General features: G+C 40.5%; 1 protein-coding gene across 5 annotated transcripts in view; it reads left to right on the top strand.

Moving 5' to 3' along the window:
• Nucleotides 1–16670, top strand: part of ELMOD1 (ELMO domain containing 1) — an 80554-nt gene that overhangs the window by 60935 nt on the left and 2949 nt on the right. For all 5 annotated transcript variants that reach the window (XM_078339377.1, XM_035264438.3, XM_002754361.6 and 2 more), the window contains 3 exons: nucleotides 1068–1136; nucleotides 5855–5905; nucleotides 7329–7462. In XM_078339377.1, the coding sequence (XP_078195503.1) occupies nucleotides 1068–1136; nucleotides 5855–5905; nucleotides 7329–7462 (254 nt within the window). The remainder of the gene's footprint in view (nucleotides 1–1067; nucleotides 1137–5854; nucleotides 5906–7328; nucleotides 7463–16670) is intronic.

Raw genomic sequence — 16670 nt, forward strand, 5'->3', positions numbered from 1 at the left:
ACTGCAGTCAGATAAGCCTCTGTAAGCAAAGTAAAAGAAGATGAGATTGACATCCACATACACGATAAAGTCTATGTTCAGTGTATTATTCTCTGTAAGGTTATTTGTCTTTTTTATTTGAGGACATTTTTAGACTCACTGCACCAAAAATATGAACAGATGAGACGTAAAAGAGGAAACCCAGATGACTGACAAAAGAATGAAAAGAAACTCAGTTTCGTTAACAACTATGAACACATGCAGTGCAGTTGCTGAGCTGAGTTTGAAATTTCCTGAGAGGAAATTAAAGAACTTCTTTACCCTTTGGATTTATGCAGGAAATATACACACATCACATTAAATAATATATGTATCATTTTATCATTGTCTCTATGAAGAACTTTTTATGAATTATTTTTGAGGGTGTGCAAAATTTCGCAACAGAATTTGCCAAATGTAATGACATGGTAGAGTAGCTGTGAAACCCGCATAGATTTAGGAACGTATCCAGTAGATTTTGAAAATTTAAGAGCTTTGCCATTACCCAGAGAACCAGTGTGTTTATTAGGAAACTTCACCACCCTTTTCCCCTTAGAATAAAATATTACTGTTTTTGACATATCTAAACCCCAGAAGATATTTTCCATTCATCCAGAATTCAAATTTGCAGTGAATATTTGAAATACACCCTTTCTCATCTCCTCCAGTCTCTTCTTATCATGTTCCTTCACCGAGGCTTCTGCCTTCTGAAGGCCTCCAAACTCTGAACTGTTCTGCGCTTGGTTCTATAACCCTTCTTCACAATCAAAGCCTTGGTTCTCTGGGTAATGGCAAAGCTCTTAATTAAATTTTCAAAATCTGCTGGATACGTTCCCAAATCTGCGTGGGTTTCGCAACTACTCTACTGTGTGATTACGTTTGGAAAATTCTGTTGAGAAAAGTTGCTGTTCCCCGGAGGAGCTGAAAGAAATGATAATCTTATGCCAGTATCCATCTCTGCATCCGAAATGACCTCAAGTTGGATGAAAATGAATATATTCGCAAGTAAGCAAATATAGAGAGTGAGTTTTCTTTCCCTTCCACTGCAGGTACTTCGCAGAAAGGGATGCCACAGCAGCTCAGCAGGTCCTGTCTGACTCTCTCCATCCAAAATGCAGGTAATTGTTGAAAATAGAAGATGAATTAGGTGTTATGGGTTAGATCAAATTAACGTCATCTCCTCCGTGTATCTGTTGATGAGCTTCTTAGGAGAGTGAGGCTTAAAGCTTTTTCGAACAAGCCCTTGCGACAAATGCTGAGCTGGCAGGTTAAAACTTCAGGTAGTTATTCCAAGATTTTGGATGTCAAGTGGCACCATTCAAGTGAGATATGTATTTAAAGGGACTGATAGTGTCACTAGTGTCCAGGAAGACTGAGGAGGTGGGCATGGAAGAAGGGCAGGGTCTGGGAGAGAGTCCCGAGGCGAGAAGCATGAAGGGAGATTAGAAGGAAGAATGGAAGTCTTGGAGTCAGAGACCAACTGAGAACATCTGGAACTGCTGAAGCTTTTTTTTTCTTTCTTGTAAAATTCTAGATTCTAAATTATTTGCATTTTCAGTTTATTTTCTAATTTTTTTTCTTTGATTACATGAAGGGATATCACTAAAGAAGAAATAAGGTATTTTTTCTTTGTTTTGTGTTTTATTGTTTTTATTTTGTTTTAGAATAAGCATGGGCAAGAATTTTTTTAAGGAACTCTGAATTTATTTGTTTCAAAAAGCCAACAGTTTCAAACTTTTAATCTAATATAGTTAATTACAGCTGGGCTATATTTCAATGAACTGAAAACCAGATAAGACTCAGCAGTTGGAAAATGTCAGTCTTTCTACAGCCATGAAGAAACCTGGTTAGAGAAGCATTTTGAACACTCACCTAAAGGCTGAACACCTCACCAAACCTGCTCTGACTCCATTTGCCCCAGAGAGGAACGTTTTATTTGGGAATTTTGTTGCACAGAGCAACTTTGCTCTTCTGTTAATCTATTGAATTTGATTATTATAAATGGTAGTTGCGTGTGTGTGTGTGTATTAGTCACTCTTCTTAGAAGGAGTTCCATTATTTTGCAATCACAGTTTCATATTACTTTTTTCTCTTCAGCACGAGGTGGATTAGTTGTTAGTATTCATGTTTACTAAGTAAATCCCAGATGTTATCAAAACCTTCCCAAAATTCAGGGATAGGTTGAGTTGAGCTTTTTTCCCCCTCCACCTTACTGCTTTATTCATTCTAGCTTCATTTGGCTAAGATTTGTTAGGTCACATTTCATTTCCCAAATTTACATTTATAAGCTTTGATAAGATTAAAAAGTCATACCTTTAAGAAAAACACTATCATTGTTTAGCTCTTTCTTGTTATATGGTTAAAATCAAGCTTTTTTTTTTTTTTGAGACGGAGTCTCACTCTGTCACCCAGGCTGCAGTGCAGTGGCATGATCTCGGCTCACTGCAACCTCTGCCTCCTGGGTTCAAGCAGTTCTCTGCCTCAGTTTCCCAAGTAACTGGGATTACAGGCATCCGCCACCACACCCAGATAATTTTTGTATTTTTAGTAGAGATGGGTTTCATCCTCTTGGCCAGGTTGGTCTTGAACTCCTGACCTCGTGATCCACCCGCCTCGGCCTCCCAAAGTGCCGGGATTACAAGCGTGAGCCACCGTGCCCGGCCCTCACTATTTTCATTTTTTAACTGCATCTTCTGAGTATTTCTGTAATGTAGAGACTCTAAGCTCCCTCTAGTTAAAATTGGCCGGGGAGTCTGTCCATGAGCTCAGGTGGCATTCCTGGAGAACATCAGTCGGAAGACACCAGTCCTCCATAGTTCTTGGAAAGTGACAACGATAAGCTCGCAATATTTTTGATTAACCATTGCAGAGGGACTGACTTTGTCTGTGAGTCGTTCTTAAAGAAAAGCTTTACAGTTGTATCTCCCGTGTCAGCCGTCCGAGAGAAAGTGTTTGAGGTTTGCAATGACTACTCTTATTTAAGAAAAGACTAGCATGTGTGTGTGTTTGCATAAGTGTGTAGTCACGTGTATAAAATTACTATGCTTTATCCCTCAAGCTACAATAAAATTGGATCAATAAAGTTTATATATTATTACTTCAAACCGATGGTAAATGTCATTGGATACAGATCAGCATACTTTGAAAATGCTGCTGTCCTTCACTGATGTCTGATAAAAGTATACATGGATTGAGTATGATATCAATCTAAGTTCTGTCAAGCCCTGAATATTTCAGGCATTCAAGAGACACAAGGAAAGCTGTTTCCTGTCTTATCGTTCAGCAAGCAGGACACATTACTGCTCTTGTAAACATCCACTGATTGAACACTAAAGCAACTTGAGGGATGAAAGTGGATTCAAGTTTAAGAAGAAAATTAGTTAGTTGTGTGTGTGTGTGTGTGGTGTGTGTGTGTGGTGTGTGTGTGTGGTGTGTGTGTGGTGTGTGTGTGTGGTGTGTGTGTGGTGTGTGTGTGTGTGGTGTGTGTGTGGTGTGTGTGTGTGGTGTGTGTGGTGTGTGTGTGTGTGGTGTGTGTGTGTGGTGTGTGTGTGTGGTGTGTGTGTGTGTGTGGTGTGTGTGTGTGTGTGGTGTGTGTGTGTGTGTGTGTGGTGTGTGTGTGTGTGTGTGTGTGTTTTCTCCTGATGAGGGGAATGCAGTCTGTTTGGGCCAGGATAGCCTGTAAGTATCAAATAAGTAGAGATCATTTGGCCTTTCCTTATATTTCCAATGCAGATAGAGATGTGATTTAATAAATATGGGAACATTGTGTATTTATAAAGCTTCATTGAAGAGAAAATAGGTGCTTATAAATTCTTATATATGGGGGGCCGGGCGCGGTGGCTCAAGCCTGTAATCCCAGCACTTTGGGAGGCCGAGGCGGGTGGATCACAAGGTCAAGAGATCGAGACCAGCCTGGTCAACATGGTGAAACCCTGTCTCTACAAAAAATACAAAAAATTAGCTGGGCACGGTGGCGCCTGCCTGTAATCCCAGCTCCTCAGGAGGCTGAGGCAGGAGAATTGCCTGAACCCCGTCTCAAAAAAAAAAAAAAATTCTTATATATAAAATTTCTTAAATTGTACACATATATCATTTTAGTTGGATATGAATCTTTAAGGTTAAAAAAAAATCTCCTGATTCCTCTTCAGCTGTTTGATTTGTTAACTAGAAGTTACATTTTAAAAACAGGTGTCTCAGGCTGGGTGCAGTGGCTCCTGCCTGTAGTCCCAGCACTTTGGGAGGCCAAGGTGGGTGGATCACAAGGTCAAGAGATCGAGACCATCCTGACCAACATAGTGAAACCCTGTCGCTGGAAAAAAAAAAAAAAAGGTGTCACATTTTAATATGAATTAAAAACAGTTATTTTGATTTATAACTGTTTATAGAATAGAAAGTACACATAGTTCAATATCAATTCTGTGTAATATTTTTGTGATTGTGTGTTGTGTGTGTTCTATGTGTGTCATACATAATAAAATCTTTGCTGTGTATTCTGGAGAACTCTCCTTCTAGTTAGAGAGAAACTAAATATTCATAATAACTAGTTTTTACGTTGTATTGAGTTCAAATACCAACTACAGTTTATACAATTTATACAAAGTTTATATATAAGAATTTATAAGTGCCCATTTTCTCTTCAACAAAGCTTTATAAATAAACAGTACCTCCTTAATTGTTAAATTACAGTTCTATCTGCATTGGAAATATAAGAAAAGGCCAAATGACCTTAGTGTAAAATAATGATTAAAAGTTACATCCGTCACAAAGAATGTAGCCTGATTCCTACCTCCTCCTTTTGGCTTTATGGAGGGGAATGGGAGTGGGGCAGATGCACACAGAGTAATGGAATGCAGGCACAGTGAGCCGAGATGGCACCACCACACTCTAGCCTAGGTGACAGAACAAGGTCCTGTCTCCTAAAAAAAAAATAAAGAGAGAATGTAAGCCAGTATATACTGACCTGGCTTCTATGGTAGAACCCTTTCTTCAAATAGTCTTATTCAGAAGCTCAAATTACAAAAACAGACGAAAATGGAGCCTCTGTGGCTTACTGACTTAGCTTAGCTGGAAGAAATACCATAGCACTTACTGAGACAGAATTTTTTAAACCTGTAAATACTCCCTCCTTTCCTCCCTCCTTCCCTTCCTCCCCTCCTTTCTTTCTTCCTTTCTTCCTTCCTATCTCCCTCCCTCCCTTCCTTTTTTCTCCCTCCCTCCCTTCCTTTCTTCCTTTTCTTTCTTCCTTCCTTCTTTCCTTCTCTCCCCCTCCTTCCTCCCTCCCTTTCTCTCTTCTTCCTCTTCCTCCTTTCCTTACCTTCTTTACTTCCCTCCCTCCTTCCTTTTTTCTTTTCTTTCTTTTTTAAGTCAGTCATTTACTTATCAATAAACATTTATTTGGCATCTACCATGTACCAGGCATCACAAATAAGACTGGTAGGATAGGCACCACTAGGTAAAACCAAGCAAAATGCAGTGGGAGTCACGAGAGAGTGAGTGACATTTAGCTACCTCAGTAGCTGTTTCAGGAAGGAGGCGTTTGACCATTAATGATAGTGTAGAAGAATATCTTCATGTTTGGCCTTCAGGACTGTCTCCCACAGCTGTACTAAAGTGAATAGGAGGTAAACAGCATGGCCTTAAATAACTCCATTTCTGAGCTTCATATAAATTGTGTTGTGTCTTTTAAAATTGGTAACATTTAAATTGATAAGTGTTGGATAACTGAGCTACAGACATCTCTGCATATAGTTCTCAGTTTTAATATAAGCATTCAAAGAGAACAAGTACCGATTAGAGATTAAATCTGATTTATTTACTTATTCATTCATCTATTCAGCAAATTCAGCAAAGCAGAATGGGAGAAGAAAAGGATGGATAAGGCAATTGGGTGAGTATGGGATCTCACATGGAAGGATGGTCAGTCTGAACCAGAACCAGAACCGGAACTGGAGCCTCATGAAAGACAAGGGTGCAATTCTACTTGTCCTGATGGAAATATACAATCTAGTTAAAATGTTTAAAGTATCTTTTACATGTTTGCAGATTTATCTGCATGGTTATATGAAATTACTTAACCTATGAGTAACCGACAAGGTAGAAAGTTGTAATTAAAAGGAAATGATTTTCAGAAAGCATTTAGAATTGTGATTTCTGAAAATCATTTCCTTTTAATTACAATTAGAATTGTGTTTGGTAGTTTTCTTTTAAGGATTTTATCAAATATTGGGCTAGTTGATAAAAATTTAATTTAGGTTTTTTATAATACCCCATATCATCCAAAAATATTTCTGAACAGAGAATTTTTTTCTGTGCTGGGTTTATATCAGCAGAGAATATTTAACAACTCAAGTTCCCTTAATTTTTGGTAGACATGTAAATAAGAAACTAGAAAATATACACTTTGTTAAGATACTTATTTATATTTTTCTAATCTTAAAAGTAATATGCAATTTATTACGGAAAAGTAAACAAAAAATCACCCCAATCTTATTGCTCTAGCATACTCGTGTTAATATTTTGTGGCATTTTATTCTAGTTTTTTTCCTTGCACATCTGTGTGTATATAATAAAATGGCTTGCTCCATTCATAATATTTTATACCCTGCTTAAATCATCTTTAAGAAGATAATTTTAATCAACCGTAATGTATGAGATTACTATAATTTATTTCATTATCTTCTTTAGGATATTTGAATAGCTTCCATGTCATTGACATTATTAAAAATGCTACAATGAATATCCTTATCTATAAAGCTTTGTCCACTTCATATTTTTTTCCTATCATATATTTGGAAATGGAAAGGTCAAAGAATATGAACTACTAATTCTCTTGTTACACATTACTGAAATTTTCTGCTGAATTGCAAAAGTCAAGGTTTTGATAGTGTAGAAAGGGAAGGGTGACCTGTCACTCTGATAATTTAATACTAGTTAAAAATCAGATTATCAATTATTAAAATGCCTGTTTTTGGTGAAGTGAAAGCATGTTTGCTAAGAAAGTAAAGGGATAAAAGAAAAGAATAGCTACTCCATGCGTGGAACAGCCCAAGGGCTGCTGGTTGGCTATTTTACTGGTTAGTTTCTTAATTATTTGCTGAACAGGGGTAGATTATTAATGAGTTTTCTGCGAAAGGGGAGGGGAATTCCTGGAACTGAGGGTTCTTCCCCTTTTAGACCATAGGGTAACTTCCTGACATTACCATGGCATTTGTACACTGCCATGGCGCTGGTAGGAGTGTCTTTTAGCTGCTAATGTTAAATGCTTATTTTTATATGTGACACAGTTTTTTTTTGTGGTTTACATTTCATAGGTACTCATTTGCAATCGTGGGCATCAATATAACTGACCTGGCATATAATCTCCTGGTCAGCGGAGCTCTGAAAACCCATTTCTACAATATCGCCCCAGAAGCTCCAACATTGTCTCACTTTCAGCAAACATTCTGTAAGTATCCTGTTGTATAATTATCAATGTAGGGTTCCAGGCTGGACGCAACAGCTCGCCCCTGTAATCCCAGCACTTTAGGAAGCCAAGGCAGGCAGATTGCCAGAGCTCAGAGGTTCGAGACCAGCCTGGCCAACATGATGAAACCCTGTTTCTACTAAAAATACCAAAGTTAGCCAGGTGTGGTGGTGCACACCTGTAATCCCAGCTACTTGGGAGGCTGAGGCAGAAGCTTGTGCAAAAGGTCTTGAACCTGAAAGGTGAAGGTTCCAGTGAGCTGAGATCCCGCCACTGCACTCCAGCCTGGACAGCAGAGTGAGACTCCATCTCAAAAATATATATATATATTTATATATATAAGTATATAAATATATATAAATAGTATAAGTATATAAATATATAATAATATATAAGTATATAAATATATATATAAATAATATAAGTATATAAATATATATAATAATATATAAGTACATAAATATATAAATAAGTATATAAATATATATAAGTATATATGTAAGTATATAAATATATAATAATATATATAAGTATATAATAATATATATATAAGTATATAAATATATATAATGTAAGTATATAAATATATAATAATATATAAGTACATAAATATATAAATAAGTATAGAAATATATATAAGTATATAAATGTATAGAGAGGTTTATATAAGTTTCTATAGAACACTCCAGACAAGGGTCAAAGCTGAGAGATTTTTGTGATTTGGCTGCTCTGGAGCCTTTGAACTTCTTGTTTTGGTTTTGATTTTTTTGTTTTCTCATTCAAAAGCCTGCACTTATGTTTTCAGGCATGGTACATTCTTCTCTTTGCCGGCTCTTGCATAACATCCAGTGTACCCCCCTCCGGTCTGACTCAAAGACATCATGGTTGCTTCTCTCCCTCGAATCCTCATGGCATAGCACTCGGGAGTGCAGGTTCTGAATAATCCTCAGATCTATGTTTTAGCAGAAATGAATCTCCAGGAAGGATTGGAAGATAGTCGAAACCCTCCTAGAAAGTAGAACAAACAGTGTGGCAATTCCTCAAGGACCTAGAAATAGAAATTCCATTTGACCCAGCAATCCCATTACTGGGTATATATCCAAAAGACTATAAATCCTTCTACTATAAGGACACATGTACACGAATGTTCATTGCAGCACTGTTCACAATAGCAAAGACCTGGAACCAACCCAAATGTCCATCATCGACAGACTGGATAAAGAAAATGTAACACATATACACTGGAATACGATGCAGCCATAAAAATTGATGAGTTCATGTCCTTCATAGGGACATGGATGAATCTGGAAACTATCACTCTCAGCAAACTGACACGAGATCAGAAACACCATATGTTATCACTCATAGGCGGATGTTGAACAATTAGAATACATGGACACAGGGAGTGGAGCATCACACACTGTGGTCAGTAGTTAGGGGCTAGGGGAGGAACAGCGGGGGTGAGGAGGGTGGGGAGGGATAATGAGGGGAGAAGTGCCACATATAGCTGATGGGGGGATGAAGGCGGCCAACCACCTTGCCATGTGTGTACCTAGGCAGCAATCCTGCATGATCTGCACATGTACCCCAGAACCTAAAATACAATTTAAAAAATAGAACAAAAAGGCATAGATGAAAAATCGAAAATAAAAAAGGTTGTCAAATTAATGGATCATTCTGTGAGGTCTTATATCTGAATAATAGAAATGCCAGAAAAATAATGGTGAAAATTAAGGAAGGGGAATTAAAGAAATAAATTAAAAAAAAATTTCGGAACTGAAGTATGAGTTTTCATACTTAATTAGCACCAACATCATAGATTAATGTAGACTCACGGCCGGGCGCGGTGGCTCAAGCCTGTAATCCCAGCACTTTGGGAGGCCAAGGCAGGTGGATCACGAGGTCAAGAGATCGAGACCATCCTGGTCAACATGGTGAAACCCCGTCTCTACTAAAAATACAAAAAATTAGCTGGGCATGGTGGCGCGTGCCTGTAATCCCAGCTACTCAGGAGGCTGAGGCAGGAGAATTGCCTGAACCCAGAAGGCGGAGGTTGCGGTGAGCCGAGATAGCCCCATTGCACTCCAGCCTGGGTAGCAAGGGCGAAACTCCGTCTCAAAAACAAAAACAAAAACAAACAACAACAACAAAAAAATGTAGACTCACACCAAGGTCCTAATCATTGTGAAATTGAATGACATTGGAAAGAGGTGACCCCGATAATTTCCAAAGCTGTCACATAACGAATGGGGAATCAAGATGACATTGGACTTCTCAGTAGCAACATTGTATCCTAAAAAATAGAATATTGTCTTCAAAAGTTAAGAGAGACCGGGCACCGCCCCTCACATCTGTAATCCCAGCATTTGGGGAGGCTGAGGCGGGAGAATTGCTTGAGCCCAGGAGTTTGAGAACAGCGCAGGCAACATAGCGAGGCCCTGTTTCTACAAAAATAAAAACTTAGCCAGCTGTGACAATCCCAGCTACTCGAGAGGCTGAGGCGAGAAGATCGCTCGAGCCCAAGGAGGTAGAGGCTGCTGTGAACTATGATTGCCCCACTGCGCTCCCGACCCCATCTCAGTCAGTCAAAGCTAAGAGAATATTTTTTAAAACTACGAGAATATGATTTCCAGTTTAGAATTTTACACCCAATATAACTTACTGCCTTACCCATCAAGTATGGGAGTAGAATAAAGGCAGTTTTTTAATGCAAGGTCTTTTAACGTTTTGCTTCCCTGCACCTTTGTCAGGAAGCTTATTTCCACAAAATAAAAGAGTAATCCTAAAGGAATAGACAGGGTCTAGAAAATATTGAAATCTATCCCAGGGGGGCAGTGAAAGGAAAGCCCAAGATATCTGTGTGACTGGTGCAAATAATAAATCCAGATTCTAGGTCAGAAGGCTGTGAGAGAGACACTTTGAAGAAGGTGAAATTGACAGAATATTACCATGTTTTAACATATTGAGAGGACATTGGCATATTTAAGAGATAGTATGGGCTTAAATTAAGGGGAAGCCAGGCAAATAAACAGAGAAGGCAGTTATTAATACAAAGTAAAGAAAAGGGTGAGGAAATAAGTGACCATGTGACTGGGGTGAGTGAAAGGGAGCTAAATCTTTATCTTATTAAAAAAAAATCTTATCAGGTAATGAAAAGCATGTTGATTAGAGCTATGCAGATCAATAACCAAAATAATCAGCTGAAAGAGTTGAAATGGGGCAGGCACGGTCACTCCCACGTGTAGTCCCAGCACTTTGGGAGGCCAAGGCGTGTGGATCACAAGGTCAAGAGATCGAGACCATCCTGGCAAACGTGGTGAAACCCCATTTCTACTAAAATAAAAATAAAAATAATTAGTGGGGCATGGCGGCACACACCTGTAGTCTCAGCTAGACAGGGAATCACTCGAACCCGGGAGGTGGAGGTTACAGTGAGCCAAGATCATGCCACTAATCCCAAGCCTGGCAACAGACTGAGACTCTGTCTCAAAAATAAATAAATAAATAAGAGTTGAAATGTTGCTTTAAAAAAGCAGAAATTAGGGCAGGAAACTGCTTTTTTTTGACATTTCTTTTTTGTTTTTGTAACAAGACTTGTTAAACTATTTGACTCTGAACAATGTGCGTGTATACCTTAGATAAAAATGAAAAGGAAATTATAAAACACATATAGTTTACAACTTGTTAATGGAAGATGTGAGTTCCTTACATACATTATTACAGCTCCTGCTTTGATAATTGGATGATTATATTCACTCCTATAGCAGTTCTGAGCACCTCCAACAAATACGATTCAGATTTTACTATGGATCGGGTTCTGTGCGGAGGAAGACAGACATCTAAATACCTGAAATATAGCGGGTCCAGCATTATCTTCAGGGAAACAAAAAAGTCTTTAAAAAAATAAAATGTAGCCAGGCGCGGTGGCTCACGCCTGTAATCCCAGCACTTTGGGAGGCCGAGGAGGGTGGATCACGAGGTCAAGAGATCGAGACCATCCTGGTCAACATGGTGAAACCTCGTCTCTACTAAAAATACAAAAAATCATCTGGGCATGGTGGCGCGGGCCTGTAATCCCAGCTACTCGGGAGGCTGAGGCAGGAGAATTGCCTGAACCCAGGAGGCGGAGATTGCGGTGAGCCGAGATTGCACCATTGCACTCCAGCCTGGGTAACAAGAGTGAAACTCCGACTCGAAATAAATAAATAAAATGTAATGGGAAGAATTTAGTGATTGAGGAAGTAAAGATACTACTTCTAAAAATTTGAAAACTTGCTGGCGCAGTGCCTCACTCCTATAATCCCAGCACTTTGGGAGGCCGAGGAGGGCAGATCACTTGAGGTCAGGAGTGGAAGACCAGCCTGACAAACAGGGTGAAACCCTGTCTCTATGAAAAATACAAAAATTAGCCAGTTGTGATGGTGCAGACCTGTAAGCCCAGCTGCCCGGGAGGCTGAGGCACAAGAATTTCTTGAAACCAGGAGGTGGAGATTTGTAGTGAGCTGAGATTGTGCTGCTGCACTCCCGCCTGGGCAACAGAATGAGACTATAGCTCATAAATAAATAAGTAAACACTGAAAATGTCTGTGGCAGCCATAGCTCACTCAGCCTGGAATTCAGGGAAGTTTCTCCAAAGCAAATGCCACTTTTGAAGAGACCTGAAGGATGAGTGGCAGGAAATAAGGCAATGGTGGCTGAGTGGTCCAGTGGAGGCCACAAAGCAAAAGAGTATGTGGATTCAAGAAAACAGAGTACAGAGTTTGCAGGGCAGTAACTAGAGGGCACTGGAAGCCTACAAGCAGGATAGAGGGCAGTCCTGAAGAGCTCTGTAAGCCATGTCAAAGAGCATCAACGTGCAGATAAAGAAAGCCTCTTGCTGTGTTCCCCTGGCCCCTTATACTTGCCCTATTCTATACTGACCATGATCATTAGGGAAATCAGGGAAGCAGTTCTTAGGGAAGGTAGAGTGTAGTTTTAGACACACTGAGGGTGAGTTGCTCTTCGAAATCCATATGGGGCTGCAGAGTGGGCATTCTAATAATGTCGGGCCCTGGAGTGCTCTTGAAGAATTAGAAAGGTGCAAGCTACAGATTTTGATTCATCAGCACCTGGGAGAATATCAGAGCCACACAATGGGGGAGTGCTCCCAGGAAAGAGTCAAAGTTAGAGTCATACAACACTGGCATTTAAGGGCAGGTTTCTTCTGTTCACTGCTGTATCCTCAGCACAGAGCCTGGCACAGGGTGGAGTTGCTCAGTAACTGGTGGGAGGGTGGGAGGGTGGGTGGGTGGGTGGGTGGATGCATGGATGGATGGATGGACAAAGTATTGGCTGATGTTTTTTGCAGGAGAAAGGAGGGTCTACTTTCTGTGGGAAATTTTAGACTTAGGCCAGGCGTGGTGGCTCACACCTGTAATCTCAGCACCTTGGGAGGCTGAGGCGGGAGGATCACTTAGGTCCAGAAGTTCAAGACCAACCTGGGTAACATGGTGAAACCCCATCTCTACAAAAGAAAAAAAATATTAGTCTTGGCCTGGATTGATACACTTCCAAGATAATCCTAGCCCAGATGAGCAAGTATGCAGTAGGATTACATATTTCCGAAGGCCCTCGTCAGGTTTTGGAAGCAGCAGTCATCCCCCTAGGATTGTGGTGTATATAGGCAGAGGGACTCAGGCCTCTCTGAGGGAAACACGCTGCACCCTAGAGTCATTGTTCCTCAATCAGACATGATCAGTTCTGCACGTCTCTGTAATATCTTGCAATTACCTGTGTCCTTGCATATGTCTCTACTCTCGACTGACCGAATGCAGTGAAGCAAAACCGAGACATTCAAGCAGCCACAAATATGCTGCAGGCTGGAGTCAGAGAGCCAAATTAGTATTCAAAACAAGTATTCCATCGAGCTAGAAGAATATAAGAATATAATGGCTCTATCCTTCTGACTTCACAGTATTCTTCAGTGAACACTGAGCTGCCAAGGCAGTATGTTACAAAAATTGCATTCAGTCTGAAGCTCCACTGAAATGGAATGAGGTTAGGTGTAATGAGCAGAAGGGAAAGTACGATGGCCGGAAGAAGAAAAAGAAAACTATTTTTTCTTTGACCTCCAAAAGAAGGAACTATTCTGTAGGAATAAGAACCAGAGGAACAGAATGCACTGGGAAAGGCAGCCTATTGCCGTGGCAGAAGTTCAGCTGGTTTCAGGCGTTGGTTCCCAGCTTTCAGCTGTGCCTGTAATTGTAGACCATTCAAGGAACTCATCTAAGCCCCATGTCCTCACCTGAAAGATGGATTTGTAGTGTCTGTGTTACCTGTTCCACAAAGCTGACGTGAAAATGCAATGAGACGCTGGGAACATAGCCTGGCCTTTGTTTTCTCCCTCTCCTTTCCATGCTGCTTTGTTGGCTTCCCTAGCGAACAAATCATCAGCGGCAAATGTACTCCTGTCTGCCCCTCTCCCGCAGACTGAGCGTTAGGGAGCCCAGGAAGTCTGCCTTTTTCTTCATCTGCAGTACCTGGTCCTGGGTCAAATGTACTCCTGTCTGCCCCTCTCCCGCAGACTGAGCGTTAGGGAGCCCAGGACGTCTGCCTTTTTCTTCATCTGCAGTACCTGGTCCTGTGTCTGTTCCATATTTGTTCGTGGGCAGATGAGTTAACTGACAGAGCAGACCAAATGAATTTTCAAACACTGCAGTTTATATAAATGAGTGGAGTTTTATGATTATAATATGCACCTAGGAAGCCAGACCACCATTTCTGGATTTTGATTAAGATTGTGTTACACAATCTCTAATTATTTTCCTGATGATATAGAGAGTCCCAGGCAATCAGTCCTCAATCTTTGGAGGAAGAATTTTGAGAACAGTGTCAGTTTAGGAGCCACCCCCTCCTCTACCCTAACCCAAGCCCTTTAAACCTTTCAAGATGTTTTTCTGTAATTGTGTGTAAGGTGTGAAAACGGGGAAACCAAATGAATCCTCATTCTTCTGTGACTGTGCCACGCTACCTCACCTTAGAGTGAGCCGCCAATATTCCTGCACGTCGTTGAAAAGTGAACATTTTATGTATATTGCAGGAAAATGAATTCTTCATTAAAAGATGACTTTTTATATTGCCTGTTTATCACTGTCAACAGGAGAAAACATGCTGTCACTCATGAAATACTAATGAGATGTATTATGGATGATTTTAATTCATTGTATTGGAAACCTGATTCTGTGTACAAAATGGCTGTGTTTATTTGACCTCAGAGACCAGTCAGAAAAACTATGTATGTATTTTATATAGTAAGGAAATAAGAAATTATAAATTATCATAGATTTACTTTAGAACCATAAAAATTCTATGTGGTCAGAGAATCTTCTAGACCAAAGGATCTCAACTTTAGTGACATGAGTTTCATCTTCTTGAATTGCAAGTCTGGTTAAACCTGAGAGGATCTGCATTTCTAACAAGTACCTCAGATCATTCTGCGGATAATTTAGGAGTTTTCCCAGTCACTGAAATGGACAGGCGATTAAATTCTTTTGGTTGGTTGAATAAGATACTGAGACCAGAGGAAACACGTTTCTGCTGGTGTGCACCAAAACAACCAGATGACAAACAGGCTCCAAATCATGGTGTATGACAAACGGTGAGAAACAGGAAGAGAGAAAAGCTGGGGGCATAAAGGACACTTCGAACACTTGAACTGGAGAAGGATTGGAATTGTTCTGTGAAATACAGGGTAACAGATTTGGTTCCAGCATGAAGAAGAACCTTGATTTGTTTATTTGTTTGTTTGTTTTTTAGAGACAGAGTCTGTCTGTTGCTCAGGCTGGAGTGCAGTGGCATCGTCATAGCCCACTACAGCATCAAACTCCTGGGCTCAAGTGATCCTCCCGCCTCAGCCTCCCAAGTAGCTGGGACTACAGGTGCAAGCCACCATAGTCAGCTGATTTTAATAAAGCTTTTTGTAAGCCAGGTATGCTGACCCACACCTGTAATCCCAGTACTTTGGGTGGCTGAGGCAGGGGGATCACTTGAGGTTAGGAGTTTAAGACCAGCCTGGCCAACATGGCAAAACCCCACCTCTACCAAAAATACAAAAATGAGACAGGCAGGGTGGCACACGCCTGTAGTCCCAGCTACTTGAGAGGCTGAGGCATGAGAGTTGCTTTAGCCTGGGAGATGGAGGCTGCAGTGAGCCGAGATTCACCACTGTGCTCCAGCCTGGGCAACAGAGCAAGACCCTGTCTCAAGAAAAGAAAATTTCTTTTTTTTTTTTGTGGAAACGGGGTCTTCCTATGTTGCCTAGGCTGGCCTCAAACTCCCAGCCTCAAGTGATCCTCCTGCCTGTGCTTTCTAAGGTGTTGGGATTACACGTGTGAGCCACAGTGCCTGGCAAGGAAGAAGCTTTTAAGAATCAGGTTCCTCATCCTGGAAAAAGCAGTCAGTGTTGTCCCCAGAGAAGTTCAGGCCTGAATGCTGCCTCCAGGAATCCAAGCATCAGATGCACAGAGACAGATGAGGTGGCTCCCAGGGCAACTGATACTTCTGATCTGGACCTTTTCTGATGTGGTCAGGTTCCCACGACCGTGATAGTGGAGCCCTGGCTTGTGTAACCTCAAGGCCAGCAGGGTGAAGGTTGGTGTGTGCTCTCATCAGAAATGTTAAAAACAGTCATCTTGTCTGTGGAGGGCCCAAAGTCAGGGTAGTCCTGAAAGAAATGGCACAAGCGGGACACAGTGGCATGTGCCTGTAGTCTCAGCTATTAGGGTGGCTGAGGCAGCAGGATCACATGAGGCCAGGAGTTCAAGGACAGCCTGAGCAACCTCACAAGGTCTTGCCTCTAAAAAACTAATTAACTTAAAAAAAGAAAGAAATGGAACAATCAACCCAAAGAAAATGTATAATAATCTTTCCTACTCCTTCTCCTGTATTTGCAGAGAGACCACGTACTTAAAGAAGTAGGAGCATACTTAACAATGTAATGAGACAAGTAACCAGAGGAAAGGGTCTGTGGAAATGGACCAGCTGCCGGCCATGTGTGTTGGGGGCAGTAATTTTGTATTAAATTAAAATAAAATATGAGTAAAGAGCTTTTAAATTTTGTTTATAAAATGATGTTGAGGGTTTTTCCATATATAGCTAGTTACCAGAAAAACAAAAAGTATTGATTTTTTTAGTACTATTAGAATTGAGTATG

The sequence above is a fragment of the Callithrix jacchus genome, chromosome 10 (genome assembly GCF_049354715.1).
Source record: "Callithrix jacchus isolate 240 chromosome 10, calJac240_pri, whole genome shotgun sequence".
In the NCBI taxonomy this organism is placed as follows: Eukaryota; Metazoa; Chordata; class Mammalia; order Primates; family Cebidae; genus Callithrix; species Callithrix jacchus.